Raw genomic sequence first — 17,533 nt, 5'->3', positions numbered from 1 at the left:
GACCAAACACATGCAAGTACCCAAAACTCAGGGCTGAATCTTCCAGATGGTTGAGCCTTCGATCTCTCCTCGCAGGGAGACCCAGCAGCCACTGTGATGACTGCAAAGCCCAGAGATGAAGCCTCCAAGGAGCCAGTGGCTTCTCGGCCTTGTCAGGGCCTTGGCTGCCTGCTGGGGTCCCAGGTGGGATCACCTGCCGGCCGGGGAAGCACTTCAGCCTGGGCCCTCGCTCACTCGGGACACCTGTGGCCCACTTCCCCACCGAGAATGTCCTGGCGGTTCTGCAGCAGCTGGACAAGGCCAGGACCTTTTATAGCAGAAGAAAGAGCCACCACTAACCCTTTGCTTTCCCCTCTCCCTTAGTCTCGCCGCTTCCAAGGAAGCCGAAGCTGCCCGCTCTGCTCCCAAGTCTATGTCACCCTCGGACTTCCTGGATAAGCTCATGGGAAGAACTTCCGGATACGATGCCAGAATCAGGCCCAACTTTAAAGGTAGAGAAACATTGCTTTCATATCCACTGAGAATGCTTTCCCAGATTACAGAAGCAAACAGCATGTTGCTCTGGGCACACGGTATGAGTCCCATGGCCCCTCCTTTCCTACCCAGGGCCAACCCTGCTAATCAAGTCAACCTTTTCTCCCACCAAACCCAGGCAAAGCCCTAGAGCATCCAGCTCCACAGCACCGTTAGCTGCTTGCAGTCAGTAAGTGAATCAAGACCAAGTTCTACTCTGGTGCAATAGATCCACAAGGAATGTGCACGGTAGATTTGAGTCTTGGCTCAGTCACAGACATGCTCTCTGAGCTTGGGTAGCCTCTCCCTCTCTCTGGACCCTGGCTTCCTGGCTCTGCCATGATGGGACGGGCAACATCCACAGAGTTCAAACATGATCATCCTGGAACTGCAGGACTTCCCTCAGGTGCTCCACAAGGGAGCCGGAGTGGAGGGCAATGAGCAACTCCTCCTCTACTTCTCCCCACACAGCTTCACTTTGATTTGCTTTTATTTATGTTATCCAATTCTATCTCTTGTATTTTTTTTAACACTTGGTTATTTCTTTTCTGAATATTTTAAATTTGCATTGGTCCACGCATGCGCTACTTAATGACGTCATTCACCATGGGATGTTGCTGCGTGCACAGAACAGGTCTTAATTCTTTTCACTTCCCTCCACTTTTATTTGTTTTGATAAGGGGGCTCCACACTCAAATGCATATGCTGGAAGGTTCTGAGAGATTAACAACAGTCCTGAAAACCTCTCATCTCCATCAGAATCACAACTTCAAGTGCCTCCTCTGAGCTGGAGCCCACAGACCCTATAGGAAGGAACATAGGCTTCAGGCTGCCAAGTCATCCAGGATTCCAAGAAAAGCCAGAAGTCAAGGTCTCTGTGAACCTTCCTCACAGAAATTCAAATAAGACGCGTTTGCGAGCCACACATGCCCCATGGTTCGCTAGATCATAAACCCCAGTCTAGGCCAGCTGAGGGGGTTCACTCGCCTTCACAGACCTGGGGGACCTGAATGTCTACAGCAAGGGAGGCCTGGCCTCAGCATTCACTGGTGCCTGAGAAGGCAGCATCTTCTCCTTGGGATGCTGTGCAACATGACCTTTTTCCAGAACCCCAGTAAAAATCTTGGCAGTGATGTAGGCCTGTAATCCCAGCACTTGAGAGGCTGAGGCAGGAAGATCATCATGAATTCAAGGCTAGCCTGGGCTATACAGTGAGTTCACAGCCAATCTAGACTACATAACAAGACCATGTCTCAAAAACACAAACAAAATCTTGTTGCAAGGGTTCACAGACAACCTACGCCTCCATTCCTGCTCCTTTGGCGCAAACCCAATAACCAACAAGGGGTGTGGCATCTGGTAGTGGCTTCCTAGTGTATGCCTCCTTGGCCTCTGGTCTCCAGGCTGGGCTCAAACTTGCAGTCCTACTGCCTCAGCCTCCCAGAGTACTGGGCTTACGGGCACATGCCACCACCCCCAGCTAGCACCCACGTTCCTTGCACCTTGATCTGGAGGCCTCATCCTCCATCACCAATGCTGTGACAGTGGCTCCTGTAAGGACAGTAAAGTCAGGACCGACGCGGATCTCACAGCACACTTGACCCAAGCCCTTCCTCAGAGCTCCAATCTCAAATGACCACACTGGCAAGGTCCATGAATGCAGTAGGGTGGAGATAAGGGGAGAAGAATGGAAAGACACCTGGCTCAGGGCAACCAGGTCTCAGCTCCTGCCCGTGGCTGCCTAGAGGGAAGGCAGCCCTGGGTGACTAGGCCTTCCAAGGCTAGAGTTAAATCGGGGTTCTGCATGAACAATTCTAAATTGGAAACTCAATCACATCTTTTCAAAACACCATTGGCCAAACCAAACTTGTTCTGGACTGGTTATGGCCCTCAACCACCACCTTGAACCTTCTCCCCTCAAGAGGATCTATTAGGAATTCCAGTCCACTCTGCCCCCTGGTGGGTTCTCTCAGAACTCCACCTGCGCCAGGGTGTCATATCTTGCTCATAAGCCAGAGGCGGGTGCATGCCGGGTGTCCGTGCCATCCTCTTCTGTGCATACCACCAAGCGTGGTGCATGGAAAGCCCTCAGCTACGCTGCCCTAAACCAACGAACAAATAAGCCAGCAAGCATGCCTACTAAGCCAAGACTGTGAAGACTGGGGAATTTTTTTTGTTGTTTTGTTTTTCTTCTTTTGAGAGAGAATCTTGCTGAGTACCCCAGACTGTCCTTGAACTCACAGCAATCCTGCCTCAGCCTCCCTGACTCCTTTTTTTTTGTCTAAAGCTTATTTATTCATTCATTTGCTCACTTACATAGTGATCGATTTTGGTTAGGTTCGGTTTGGTTTTCTGGAGGTATGAGAGATGGAGCCCAGGAATTTGCACTGAACTATCCAGAGCCCCTTTTATTTTTATTATGAGACAAGATCTCACTAAGTCAGAGTTGCCCAGGCTGGGCTCGAACTTTCAATCCTCCTGCCTCAGCCTCCAGAACAAGTTTGGTTTGGCCAATGGTGTTTTGAAAAGGCTCACAAACATGCACCACCACCCTCAGCTAGCAGTTGACATTTTTAAGAAAAATAAATGTAATTCAGACCACTGAATCAAGACCCTTCCCCTCCTCGTTTGCAGGCTACTCAGAACTCAGAGCTGCAGAGCTAGACAACCCCGTGGGCCTTGCCCAATCATGCTCTCAGCTCTTTGGCCCCCTCCTGACTTGAAGTAAGATGCAGTTTCCTCTACCTCATTCCAAGAGCCAGGGAAAGGGTCTCCCTTATGAAAGGTGGAAGTTTGGCAAGAAAACATGTCTGCCCCCTTCACTCCCATGATTCCTTTCTCACTTCTACTGGGGCACGAGGATTCCCAAGGGCCCCAGACAAACCCAGAGCTCCTGAAAAGGCCCACAGGTCAGGCCTCCAGTGACCCCAACACCAAGGTAGAGGCCAGCACTGTCTGAACACCCTACACTGCGATTAATCACTCTGCAGTTTCCTCGGACACCAGATACTTGCCTGCTCCTGACCCCTCCTGAAGATAAGCGTGGCCAAGCCCCACAGGCACAGCCTGCTGAGTGCCAAGCCAATGCCAGTTACAACTTGGAAGGAAAGAGCGCTACCTACCTGATACGTGTGACCCTGAATAAATCGTGACGGAGCCTGGGCCTCTTTTCGGCATCTGTGGAATGATGCAATGGGACGCTGGCCTCCGAGCTCCAGCACGCTGTTTCTTTTCTAAGATCTCATGTATTATAATGCCGGTCAGGATCAGGGGCACAGCCCAATGCAAACACATACACAAAAGCAAAATTAAACTTTAATATTTAATGAAATATATACATTATCCCTGCTGCCAAAGGCAGCTGGATTGTAATTTTCTCAAGATAATTTAATTTCAGATTTATATCAATGAACTGTGCCTCCCCATGGGGTCCCTTTGGCTGATGCCCTCTCTCACACATAAATCAGGATCTAATTTATATGGGAGTCACAGCCCCAGATGCTCATGGGCCTGGGTGGGAACCGTGCGCTCGCCGTTTGGAGGTGTGGGCAGTAACTCTTTAGAGCATCTTAATAGTATGAGGCTAAAAAAGAAAATCTGAGACTGAAGCTAAATGAGGGGGAAAAAATGGGCCTTTGTTTGCTTAGGTGGAAATGACAATGAGGCAGATTTCCACTCAGCAGAAGGAAGCAATTTGCTAACACAGAGCACTACCCAGCCAAGAAAAGGGCTGCTCCCGGGGCAGCAACTTCCTCCCTGCTGGAGCTGTGTAGGACCTCAGCCTCACAAAGGAAGCGATCTATTGCAGAAAGCCTCAACCTGGCTGCGTAGCTCAGTGAACAGTACACTCTGGACTAACATCCAGAGATCTGAGCTCTCCTAGTACAGGGTCAGGCCAAGGAATCTGCAGTTTAACAAGCTTCCCAGGTGATTCTGCTGCAGTTAGCCTTGTCCGCACATCCGTTGGGGGACCTGTGGGTGGGGTGACTTGTTAGGAATCCTTCCAGGTCTGAAGGCTCAGATCCCTGAAGTTCAAATACACTTAAAATGGATCGTTTCCATCAGAGAATACCAAACCACTAGAGCTGAGAATGATGGCCCAGATCAAGAGCTACTCTCCCTCCATGGGAGGAGACTGACAAAGAAACCAAGATGCACAAAACGGAAGAGGTGAGCTGGACACAGTGGCACAGGCCTATAATCCCAGCACTCTAGGAGGTTGAGGCAGGAAGATCAACATTTCAAGCCCAGCCTGGACAACTTAGTGACTTAGTGAGACCCTGTCTCAAAATTTTACAAAGGGGTGAAGACATAGTTCAGTGTGAATGCCCCAGGTTCAATCTCCAGTAACACACACACACACACACACACACACACACACACACGAAGACACACCCATAAGGTCAAGCAGCCTGTAAAGACTGAAGTTCCATCTGCATTCAAGAGTTCTTGAAACTCTTAGAAAGAAAACCCTGGATTCTCACCCCAAGACTAGGTCCTCACTTATCCACCAAGATTTCTAGAAAAAAGAAAAAAGAAAATTGTAGCTGAGTTTGGGTGCAATTCGTGGGAAACCTTCTTTAAGAAAGATAAAGTGGAGGACATTACAGAGGATATAATGATATCTAACCTTTTCTTTCCACAATCAGTAAACTTGGGTCTACTCTCTTTTAGCTAAATGAGCCTGAGTAAGTTAATAAAACTCTCTCCCCGGTCATTGGTAAAACTAGAACACTAATTCTTCCCTGCCTCTCTTTCCTTCACGGGGTCAAGAAACGGAACCTAAGAAAATTCACAGATTATAGTCTTTATGAGGAGTATAACCAATTATCAAGTCCTAACCACACTCAAGGTCAACTCAAGGTCATCACTCTATGAGCTGTTTCCTGTGAGAACCTTCCTCATCCAGTCTACTGTTTCGTACTTCTGTCACTCAAGATCTCACATTCCCTTCGTTGCTCCCTCTTGTGGCAGTCCCAGTGCTTGATATCCTGGATTCTGCGCTATGTGACAAAGAGCTCGCCTCTTCCTCCTCTGAATCTCTTTCTTACCTATAGTGTAGCCATTAAGAGAGCCACCTTTCAAGTTAGGCAGATCTGGACTCAGACCGTGGTTCAACTACCTACTAGCAAGGTGGCCATGAGCAACCCATTTAACCTCCCTGAGCTTCTATTTCCTCCTCAGTAAGAGAGAGGTAATAGCCAGTCCTTCTCACGGAGCTGTTGAGAGACTAGAAAGAGCTAATAGTGACACTCTCCACACATGAGCAAACCCTGAAATGCTTGGCAACTGGTGATGCTCTTCATTAAGAGGATAAAGCAAAGAGACCGCGTTTCCACTAGACAGAGTTCCCTCCAGCCATGAGATAGCAAAGCAGTGACTATTCCTCCACTTCCTCCCTAACCTTTGCAGAAAGATTCAGAAGACTTGCCTGGATGATATTTAACACAGAGCAGCAGACCTTCCTGGAGGTCCCTCTGGATTCCTCAGCTGAGAACTCCCATCCCTGCCCTTCCACAGAATCCTTCTTAGTTCACAAGTTCACGGCAAGGAACTCGCTGTTCCTCATGATTCCCAAGACGGCTTCCAAATGTTGTAGCCATAAATACATTTCAGACACAAATTAGAAGGCAGCCGATGGGGCTTGGGGAAGAGATTTCAACCATATGGCAGGATGATGAATCATCCCGCATTAATGAAAGTACATCGCAGCGCAGCCTCTGGCGTCCTGTACCTGCTGCTCACCTGCAGACAAGGGAGTCTGGCGTAGAGACTTGAGATGGAGGCTGGGAATACAGGGCGTTTGGGGGTGGGATGGAGGGCGGGTAAGAGCCGCTCCGCCCGGGGCTCCCTCGCTGCAGTCGGCTCCAGGAACGTGTCCTAGCCGGCTGTGGGTCTCTCCATCATCGGGAGACTAAGCACATATCTCTCTTGATTGGCAGGTCCCCCGGTGAACGTGAGCTGCAACATTTTCATCAACAGCTTTGGTTCCATTGCTGAGACAACCATGGTGAGTGAGTCAAAATACAAGCTGCTGGTTCCTGCTGAGGCTAGCTCTCTCCCTGAAATATTTATCCTCTGCCTTGGTCTCCCCCAAGGAGGTGGAGAATTTTCGTCGAGGCTCTCGTGCAGTACCACAGGGCCCCAGCGTCTACATCCTGTTCAGTCTTTAGCTTCGCATAAAGACGTGACATCTGCAGCGGCTGCAGGAACTAACGGTGCTGCCGCATGCCAGACAGCCAGCATTACAAAAGCACAATTATTCAGCAGGCTACATTTTTAGATTAAAATAAAATGTAAAGACTGGCTCAAAGGTTTCGAATTCAACTGAAAAATGGCAGAAGATTGATGGTTATAGAAGCTGAAATGATATATGGCATTAATTGTACTCTTTGCTCTATTTGTGAATGTGTTTAAAATTTTCTACGATAAAAAGTTTAAAATAATTACACTAGACAAAGACCATAGCTCGCACCACATTCCCCATTTTATGGCTGAGGAAACGAAGACCAGGAAAGTGGCCATCACAGAGCCAGTTAGTAACCAGCAGGAGAAAAAGTCCATCCTTAATCCGCAGATAAGGGCTTGTCCTGGCCACACTGCCTCAGCACCAAGGAGCACGGACTTGAGAAACTGGCGGGCTGGGGACCTACACTGCACATGTCAGCAACAACCTAAGCACTGTCAGCAGTGGAACCCCAACCCCAGACAGGGCCAGGCGTGGCACACCTCAGGGGAAGCAGGGAAGATGCCCAGCAAGAGAAGAAAGTCCCCCCACCATGCAAAAGGCTCACGTGGCATGCATCCATCCAAAGAGTGGCCCACAGGAGAGGCCACGGGCTCCCCATTTACTAAAGAAAGTCTGAGGCAGGGTAGACCTGGTGATTTACCAGCAGGCAGTCTGTTCTGCTGTGATTTTTTTCTTTCTTTCTTTTTTTTTTTTTTAGGAATTCAACAATGGTTGTTACATTGCCTATTGTTGTCTTCAAATTAGTTGTTCAGAATAGCAGATATAACCATGCAAAATTGGCCAGAAAAAAAAGTTATAAGGATTAAAAAGGGGAAAAAATAATTGAGCATTAACCACTCCTTTCAGTGGACCAACAGAAACCATCAGTGCAATTATCCACGCTATCCTGTGTATGTACATATGCATTTCTTTTTCCCCGCCCTCCCTTTCTGTCTTTTTTGTCACCCCAGTTGTTCCTTCCCTTTGAACAGATTCTTTCCCTTTCATAATATCTATTGTACCCGTCAGATTTTACTTACTGTTTCAGGTCCTTGCACTAAGGAATCAGCATGATGTGTGCACATGTGGGCCTCATTCATTTGATTTATCAGTACGGTCTCTAGTTGCATCATTTACCTATAAAAGCCTCACATTTATCTTTCTTTATAGCTGAGTAATATTCCATTGCATGAAAATACCACATCTTCTTTATCCATTCCTCAGTTGATGGGCGTTCAGGCTGTTTCCAAGATTTAGCTACAACAAATTGTGCTGCCATAACCATGGGTGCACATATATCGCTATGGTGTGGTGTTTTCGGTTCATCTTGAAAAATACCCAGGAGGGGAATAGCTGGGTTGAGTGACCTCTGATCCTAGCTTTCTAAGGCATCTCCATGCTGATTGCAACTATATTTGTTTATTTTACTTTGCTAATGATTGATTTAGGAGGAACAAACCCTGAAATCTCAGATGTAGAAAAATTTATTTAGAAATCATCCAGTCCAGCCCTTATTTTGTAGAAAAAGAATCTGATGGCTCCAAGGTCACTTGAGCAAGGTTGTGTCACCTGAGGGGGATGGGCAGAGGCCAGATACTCTGTGGGAGCCCAGGGGACCCCTCCTTACGTTCCTCCTCCTCTTGGCCTCCCCACCAAACCCCGACCACTGTCTTATCCACCACCTCCTTCCTTGCGTGCATCTCAGGAGCAAAGCTGGGCTCTAGTAAGAGCGTGATGCCAGGAAAACCAGCTTATTCTGGAAGAACACTTTAGACATGACCGCGCGAGAGGCACTGTGCAGAGCTTCTCTGTGTGTCATCTAAGTCACTCAGCAACCCCTGGGGGTAAAGAAGTTATCCCTGGCACACAAGGAGGAAACTGAAGGCCAGAACGGTTAGGTTGTTGACAGCTCATAAGAGGCTGAAAGAGGATAGGCGCTCAGCGCTCTCTCACCCCAAATCACATGGCCTCCTGAGCCAAACCTAAGTATTTTTTTCAATTATTTATTTATTATTTGGTACACGGTCTCGCTACGCAGCTCAGACTCATAGTGATCCTCCTCAGCCACCCCAGCACTGGGATCACCAGCATGCACCACCACATCCAGCTTTGGTGGCCATCACAGCATGGGGTACAGGGGATCCAGCCCAAGTCCTTGTGCTTGCCAGGCAGGTGCTTAGACCACTGAGCTATCTCCCCAGCCCCAAACATAAATGTCTACTTCTTAGATTTTGGAGCAAACCCAGCCACGGCTTCTCTCCTTTCTCTGTATGGCATTAGAGCTGACAAGGAAACAGGCCAGAGAAGATGGCACTTGTCCGTGGACACACAGCTAGGAGTGGTCCACGTGGCTCAGGACACTACCTGTGCAGTCACTCAGGGAGCTGTTGTACACAGAGGATCCTGGAAGTCTGCCCAGAGTCCCAGGGTCATAGACCTCAGCTGGGTTTGTTCTCTGGGAACAACACAGAGAAGCTCTAGACGCAGCTAGAGCCCTGAGCCTGACTGCGGCCTCCCTCCCAGGGCCTGGCTTTCTTTGCCAGAGTTAGGAGAGGAGAGCAGGTGGAGGCAGCAGTGAAGCCCAGGGGTCCCTATCCATCCCCTCCAAAGAGGGGAGGGCTGAGCTGTCTATCCATCTTTCATCTGACCTTCCCAGGGATGCTCTGAATCTCTTCAGCATGAAGAAGAAGGAGCCGGGAGAAATGGGTCTGGTTCTAGGGCAGCCCTCAGGTAGCCCAGAAGAGAAAGACGGAGAACTAAACTGCAGAGGAACCAGCCAGCTTGCCTGGACATGGGACTATGAGGGTGCAGAGGGTGCATGCCACAGCATGCGCATGTCTGCATGTCATGTACATGCACATGTCCAGGATTGTGGGATTGTGCAGGTGCACACAGACCCGTGTTTATAGGCATTGTCACTTCAAAGTCTATAAGGACAGTCACTTCAAAGTTTGTACATTTACATACATGCACTTCCATTTACATACATGGAAGTGCATGTATGTAAATGTACAAATGTAGATATGCATGTATGAGTGAGTAGGTATAGATACAGGATATGTGAAGTCTTAAGAGTGAGTGTAGGCTGAGACAGGAGGATCGCAATCTAAGACCAGCCCGGACTACATGGCAAGACCCTTTCTCAGAAAAAAAGTATATTTATTGTCTTTATTCATGTGTGTGCAAATATCAGTGAATATAATATATGAGAACATGTCAGCACCCGAGCCATCATATTTCCATATATATGCTCAGGTGTGTGTACATACATGTGCGTGTGGATGGGTGAAAAGTTATTGAACTGAGTATTACTACTTGAGTGCCTAGCGTATCTAGAAGTATGTACAGGCACACATGCAATTCTGCACATACAGGGAAACATATACCTAGAATTTATGGCACACAGAGTGTGTGTGTGTACACGTGTATATGTGTGTGTGTGTGTGTGTGTGTGTGTGTGTGTGTGTGTGTGTGTTGGCAGCTTTGGCTTAAATCCTAGTCTTTCCATTCTTAGGATGTGGGCTCCAGCCTCTCTTGCTAAGGGTCAGGGCGGCCTGAAACAGAGATAGAGACACTGTAGCCAGGACCCCTGGCAATCCGTAACAGCCTAAGCAATGACAGCCCTCAGGTTCAGCCTTATTTGCAGGCAGTAACGGACCATGGACAGAGTCCTAAGCTAGGAGACAAGGAGCCCAGAGTATGAGTCAGCTTCCCATCACTATAGCGAAGCAACTGCGGCTCATACTGAACTACTTGAGAAGGTGTATTCAGCCCACAGCTTCAGAGGTCTAAAGGCAGGGTGCCCGTGCAGGGTGCGGATGGGGGCACATTGTCGAGGGGATCTGCATATACACAAAGCAAGCGCATCTCCAGCCAAAGCACAGAAAGCGAGCACTTCTGGGAGCATGGTGCCAGAACCCCCAGCAGGCCCTTTGCCCTATAGGTTCCTCCACTTCCCACTGGCGCTGCAGGAAGCAGCCTTCACAGATGACCTTCAGGGGACGCTCACCCAAACCTCAGCACCAGTGTCATCCTAGTTATGCCACCACATAACCCCTCTGTCCCCAGGCAGCAGGCTGTAAGAACAGTACACAGAGTACAGGAGCTTCTCGTGAAGCCTACAGGAATGGAAAGAATTATTCCATTTATAAAATATTAACAACATTAACGGGCTGGGGGGCAGTTCAGTGGTGAAGTACTTAACGACATGCATGAGGCCCTGGAATCAATCCCCAGAATCAAAACAAAAACTACTAAAGTAACACGACAAGGACCCCAACGTGTAAGCATAAGGAAATGCCTTTCCGGCCGTCTGCCTTGGTTTCCTGCTCTCTCCCCGATCACATCAGCTCTTCCCACATCAACGTGAAGGTGCCTATACCTGCTAACTGTGGGTGGGCTCTGGCAGAGGGCTCGGTTCTAGGTTTTCCCACAGCGACAAATTCTCCCTCTACTAAGTTCTCTGCAGATCTAGAGGAATCCGGGGTGACTGTCCTCCCAGCAGTGAGTCAGCACTGCATTTCCACACCAATACGGGATTTCGTCTTTGCCCTAAAAGGGACGAAGGTGCTGAAGCAGTGAATGGTGGTGTATTCGTCAGCTTGGGCCAGCATAACAGAAAACCACAGGCCGATGTGCTTAAATAATAGAAAATTACTTTGCTGCATCCTGGAGGCTAGATATCCAAGAGCAGTGCCTCAGCTGGTTCTGGCGGGGTCTTCTTCCTGCCTGGGGGGCTGCTGCCATCTCCCTGTGTGCCCACGAGGCATCATCCCTCTGCATGCAGAGAGACTGGGAGAGTTCTGGTATCTCTTCCTCTACTTCTAAGGACATCAATCAGGTTAGGTGAGGGCCTCGCTCTTACGATCTTACTTTAACTCCTTGAAGGCTCACTTTCCAAACATGCACAACGGAGCGTAGGGATTCGGCATATAAATTAGAGGGGCACCAACATTCGGTCCCTAACCATGGCACCTAAATCCTTTTTACCTACAAGGGAGAAGTACTAGTGCTGCTCACATTTCATGATCTAAACAAAGCCATGTGGCCCCACCAGAAGAGAATTAGGATCCTCCCAAGGTTTTACACAAACAGGAATGCAGCATCAGTAAATAGCAGGTCTCCGCTTTCAAGACATCTACCGGGGGGGGGGGGGGGTTGGTTCGTTGGATTAGGCCTTTCCTTGGCAGGCCCAGGGCCTTGGTTTCATTCTCCTTTTCCCTTAGGAAAAAAAAAGTCTACTGGACACAGAAACCAAAGATAACAGCACAGTACAATGCGTGCGATGGCAGCCGTACGTGCAGGATGCTGCACAACACGAAACAATGAGCAGCAGTCACAGTGCTAACACCTGTGGATATGTGACATAGTCCAGGCATGACAAAAGCGCTGTTGTGTGATTTTTAGTTCTTGCTAAAGCAGCAACCCAGCCTTGCTACTTTTCATGGCATGATCTTCCAGAAAGAACAGTATCACTGAACGACCTTATCTCGGTAACTCCTCGCTCCTTGCTGGGACAAATACCCGACACCCAAAATGAAGGAAGGGAAAGGCTGATTTAGCTCACAGTTACTGGAGGCTTCAGTCCATACTCAACTGGCTCCAAGGCAGGGTGGCACATGGCAGAGGGCAGCCTTTCATGGAGGAGGCGCAGAGCAGACAGCAAAGGGGAGGAGCAGCAGTGACAGTAGCTACAGAGAGCAAGTCTGCCTCCCTGTCCCTCTTATGTTACATTTAGGCTATCCGCCCCAGGCTGGGTGTAGCACTCACGCCCTTAATCCCAGCAGTACTCAGACCCATAATCCCAGCCTTGGATCATGAATTAATCACAGACTATAAAACTGCGCCTCAATGACTGCATGAGGCTTTGGGGGGACAAATACACACAAATCACAACAGACCTGAAGGATGAAGGATTCTGGAAAACTTGATGAGCATTCAGTCATGCCAAAAGAAGAAAACTCAAGTGGGAAAAGAGAGTAGGAGCCAGAGCGTGGCTCAGCGGTAGCACGGTTGCCTGTACGGGGGGCCCTGAGGTTGATGCTCTGCGTGAAGGGAAAATAACGAAGTGCTAGCACCCCGTAGGCCTGAGAAGCGAAGGGACATGCATAAAATTGGGGAAAGTAACTTCAGGGACCTCTATAAAGCAAAAGGCAAGCTGAAACAAAGACAACATGGAAATAGGTCTTTCAAAAAGCTCTTCTGTGAAAGGAATGTGAGATTCCGGTCTTGGTGTTGGTCCTTTCTTAAGCACTTTTCTGAGAGCCAAACAGTCCTGGTGAGCGCCTCCTGGGGATTATTTTATGTTATATGAAGTCTTCTTGACAGTCTTATGATACAGATGAGGAAACTGAAGCTCAGGTCGTCTTCATACACCCAGGTATTTCCAGCTGATGAGACTCACAGCCAGTTATGATCCCCAGGCTGCCTGACCTCTTAGAGCGCCTATCACCTGGGCATGGGCAGGGGTGTCACCGAGCCATGTAGGGACCCACCCCATCTGGGTCTTCTCCACCCTGGCATGCCTGTCTAACAAGAGGCTGAGATTCGCTCAACTCTGTCAGAACTTGCCTCTCAGCTCGCTGCCCTGCCAGCCCCCAGAGCACCAGGTAACAAGACCCCGTTGCTAACACACTAGCCAGGGAGCAGTTGCTTCCCATCGCCCTGTCGTGGTGGGATCAACTGAATGAACAAAGAGGTATTTTGAGTCATAGAAATAAAGCTGAAACTCCTCTCCCACTTTCCATCTTTGCTTTATTTAACATTGGTGTCACCACACTCCCACTTGGCAAATACGGCCACCTAAGTGGCCTCCCTCCTCCTCCTCCTCCTCCTCCCATTCCCTTCCATTTGCCACTGTCTTAGGGAGTCATTTTAACCCCAAATCAGATCACAGAATTCTCCAATGAATGCTACAACAGCTTCTGGATGCTCTTTCTATATCTTGTTCCCCCTTCCCAGGAAGATCTGTGCATTAATCACTCCTGCCCATTCCTTAGTCTCTACTTAGACCAAAAATGTCGCCCCCTCTTTTAGTTACCCTCTCCAACACCGCCTTGTGCTACGATTCTTGGGGCAATATCGAAAGTTTCAAGCTCGCTAGTTTGTTCCTGTGCTTGCCCTTGTAGTAAGAATGGGAACTCTGCCCCCCTCCCAATAACGCCTGCGTGCCCAGAGCCCACACAGGGCTTGGATTCATGGGAGTGAGCCAATATTCAGGGGAAGAAATCAACATTAGGAGCTCTCCAATGTCAGGCACTGTTGGAATGAATCCCTGCCACAAATGTGGCTAAGTAATTTCCGCCTGCACGCCTACTGTGGTGAAGAACCTACCACCTCCAAGACAGCGGCTTCACTGTTGCACCACTCTCAGATCTCTGTTTACTCATGCTTTTAGTCCACCTGCTGCCTCCGGGAGCCAACTCTAGCCAACAGCCCTTCCCATACCTCAGGGGCTCACTCTTGCACCTCACCTTGCACCTCTTTCAAGCATCCTGCCTGGTTTTCAATCCATCGCTGTCTGAGGTTCTCCCCTTAGATTGCTGGTGGTTAGAGCTTCACCAAGTGCACTGATTTCCTCTTGAAAGAAACCTGCTCAAAGCAGGAAAAAGTGGAGGCTCTTGTCCTCCTTATTTATGGTTATTGACCTCAGAGCTTACTTTAACAGCTACCTCCCTGCCATATTCATGTTTACATGTTTGATGTAAATCTGAGCATCACTTTAAATAAATGGATTGAAAGGGGTCATTATGGCTGAAGTGGGGCCAGAGCGAGAGATCTCACTGCCTTGTCCCCTCTCTCAATCGCGGCACCCCCAGGAAGCCCTAGGAGAACGTCCACAGAACCATGTGATCGCCTTCTACTCATCAGCCTCAAAGATCTTTCCGTTTCTGTAGCTATGTCACAGTGTGGACTCACGAGATCCTTGTGGACACCAAGTCTTCAGAACATTAAGTACCTGATAATGCTTAAGTGCCTGACGTCACAAGCATTTGTTAATTAGACCAATAGAAAAGAGAGCAAAAGAGAAACAGTAGTCCTGTTTTGCCACCCAACCCTCCAATTCCCATTATTCTATCCTGAGCTGAACACTACAAATAAGCACACTATTGTCATTTTTTCCCAACTGTACATGCCCTCATATACAGATACACACACAAAAGATACAGTACACACCTTCTCACCAATAGGATGGTACAATACAGTTTGCTTTCTGTGTCCCCACTGTGGCTTGACATCACTCTGTGCACTATTCTATCCATATCTACTTCAGTCTTTTGACCTCTACCCATGCCACAGAACTTGTAAACATGGGAGCAGACATAATGAATGGTTTATTAGTACTACATCAAATACATGACAAACACGATAGGATTTGTGTCTGTGGACTTTGTGATCTCCCTGTGAAAGTGTGTGGTACAAACACACATTGTTTTAGGGCATTTCATCACTTCTCTTGACGTCCCTTTAGCTTTTTGTGTAATCTTTTCAATTTATTAATTTAAGGAAGCATATTGCATCTTCATTATGGGTAAATCAGGTGCTGCAGGGAGCCCCAAAGCTAGATGCCCTTCTGTTACACTGATGTAACTGAAGAAGCAGATCTGTTTCTTGTCCTAATCTTGATCCTAAATGCAAACCTCAGGTCAAAATTCAACTAAGAATTATCTTGACCTAGGAAATCCTGGAACTGCTGCACATCAGCCCTGTCACTGAGGGCCTTTTCAATCCTTCTCACTGCTGGTCCACATGGCAAATCCCTGCCCGTGCACACTGCAAATCCCCCACTGAGAGGAGCCCCGGGGGCCAGGGAGATGGCTCAGTAGAATAAGTGCTTCCCTGGCAAGCGCAAGGACCTGAGTTCAATCCCCGGTTCTGAGAGAGAGAGAGAGAGAGAGAGAGAGAGAGAGAGAGAGAGAGAGGAGAGAGGAGCCCCGGAACTTAGCCGCAACCACCAGCATCCTGGTGGGTCTACTTTTTTTTTTTTAAGGCACCAGGAATCAAACTCAAGACCTTGCGCTTGCCAGGTGAGCACTTCAGGCCCTGAGCTACCTCCCCAGCCCTGTCCCTTTAGGCTTATCAGGTGGTCACTATTACAACTGGCACCACAACATCCTTGTGCCTAGCTGCCTGTGCACGCCCACAGAAAACGTTAGAGAAGTGGAATTGCTTTATCAAAGAACATGCACTTCCTAAAAATTATTTTGACAGATGTTATTACCTAGCTCCCTTCCAGAGAAGCTTTAAAAATGTATATTCCCTATAATAGTATCCAGTTCTCTTAATCTGGGCCGAACCACGATATTATCAAGCTTTTTATCTTCCCCAAATGTGATTTTCAAAACAGGATCTCCTTGTCACTTTTAATTTGCACTCCAAATTCTGAGTACATCTGAACACCTCAGACACGCTGACGGAGCGTTTGAGTAAGCAATAGGCTTTAGTTTTAATATCTGGACTTCCTTAGTCCATTTGGAGTCTAATTTTCTAGAAATTGTTTGTTGGTTCTTTAACCCTGCTTTTGTCTGCTCAGATACCAGTTATTCCAACACCATTTCTAAAGAGCCACTAGGGGCTGGTGAGATGGCTCAGTGGTCTAAAGCACCTACTTATGAACGAGCTTAGTAAAGCAAAGGGACCTCGGTTCAATCCCCCAGCACCACATGCCAGCCAGGGCCGCCCCCTGGTGGGCTGAGCTGGCCCCCCCCCCACACACACACACACACAAATAAATTTTTAAAAAAATTTTTAAAAATAAAAATAAAGAGCCACTACTTCTCCGCCAAATTGAAGAGCTTCCTCCCACACTAACTCTCCATATCCACGTTTCTTCCCTCTGACTCCAGCTCATTGCTCCAGTGTCCTGTCTGTTCCTGCAGCAGCACAACCCTGCTTTAATGTTGCTGCAACTCCAAACCCATCTCTACATGTGGGAGGGAAAGCCCTCCATTCTCCTGTAAAGTTTTCTTGGCCTACCCAGGCCATTTGCTTTTATTTATGAATTTTATTTTATTTTCAATATGTGTATTTGGCATAGGGTCTCACTGCGCAGCTCGGACTTGTGATCCTCCCGTTTCAGCCTCCCCAGCGCTACGATTGTAGGTATGCGCTACCACACCCAGTCTCGTGGTGGCACAGTGTGCCCAGGGATCCGGGCCAGCATGGCATGTAATACCGGGGACTGAACCCAGGTCCTTGCATTTTCCAGACAGGCGCTTAGACTACTGAGCTATCTCCCCAGCACTATTTATGATTTTAGAATCAGCTTTCTAAGTACTACAAAAATATTCTTATTTTTGATTGGGATTATATTGAGTTTATGGATTAATTTAGGAAGGAGTTGCAATACTTTATAAACACAGTTTATGGGGCTGGGGAGATGGCTCAGTAGAATAAGTGTTTGCCTGGCAAGCGCAAAGGCCTGAGTTCAATCCCACGGCTCCGCAAAAAAAAAAAAAAAAAACAGAAAGTTTAAGAGTCATTGGGTGGGGTGTGTGTGTGTGTGTGTGTGTTTTAATTGATGTGGAGTGATCAAAACCACGGTAAATGTTTTAATTTTAAAAAGTTTATTGCTATAAAAGACGTGGCGTGGATTTTCCTCAAAACATTCTCCTTTACTTCAAACACACTTGCATTCTTTACAACATCTCTAATACAACTAACTCATTTTGTATTACACTTCTTTCTGGTTATTTTGTGGGACTATTTGCTGTCATTGAGAGAAGAAGTCGTTGTTGTTGCTTTTTCCATTACATTTTCTGTCTTTCTATACAATTTGAGTACCAGGGAGAT

The 17,533-nt window shown here is 47.9% G+C and overlaps 1 protein-coding gene across 3 annotated transcripts in view; it reads left to right on the top strand.

Moving 5' to 3' along the window:
* The window catches only part of Glra1 (glycine receptor alpha 1), a 100,915-nt gene that overhangs the window by 30,125 nt on the left and 53,257 nt on the right, over positions 1-17,533 (top strand). For 2 of the 3 annotated variants that reach the window (XM_004629371.1, XM_004629370.1), the window contains exons 2-3: positions 364-491; positions 6,456-6,523. In XM_004629371.1, coding sequence (XP_004629428.1) covers positions 364-491; positions 6,456-6,523 — 196 coding nt within the window. The remainder of the gene's footprint in view (positions 1-363; positions 492-6,455; positions 6,524-17,533) is intronic. The other variant, XM_004629372.3, reaches the window with a different exon arrangement.

Source organism: Octodon degus, unplaced genomic scaffold, assembly GCF_000260255.1.
Source record: "Octodon degus isolate 3935 unplaced genomic scaffold, OctDeg1.0 scaffold00029, whole genome shotgun sequence".
Lineage (NCBI taxonomy): Eukaryota > Metazoa > Chordata > Mammalia > Rodentia > Octodontidae > Octodon > Octodon degus.
Note: the sequence above shows the minus strand (reverse complement) of the source record. Positions and strands in the feature narration are given on the sequence as shown.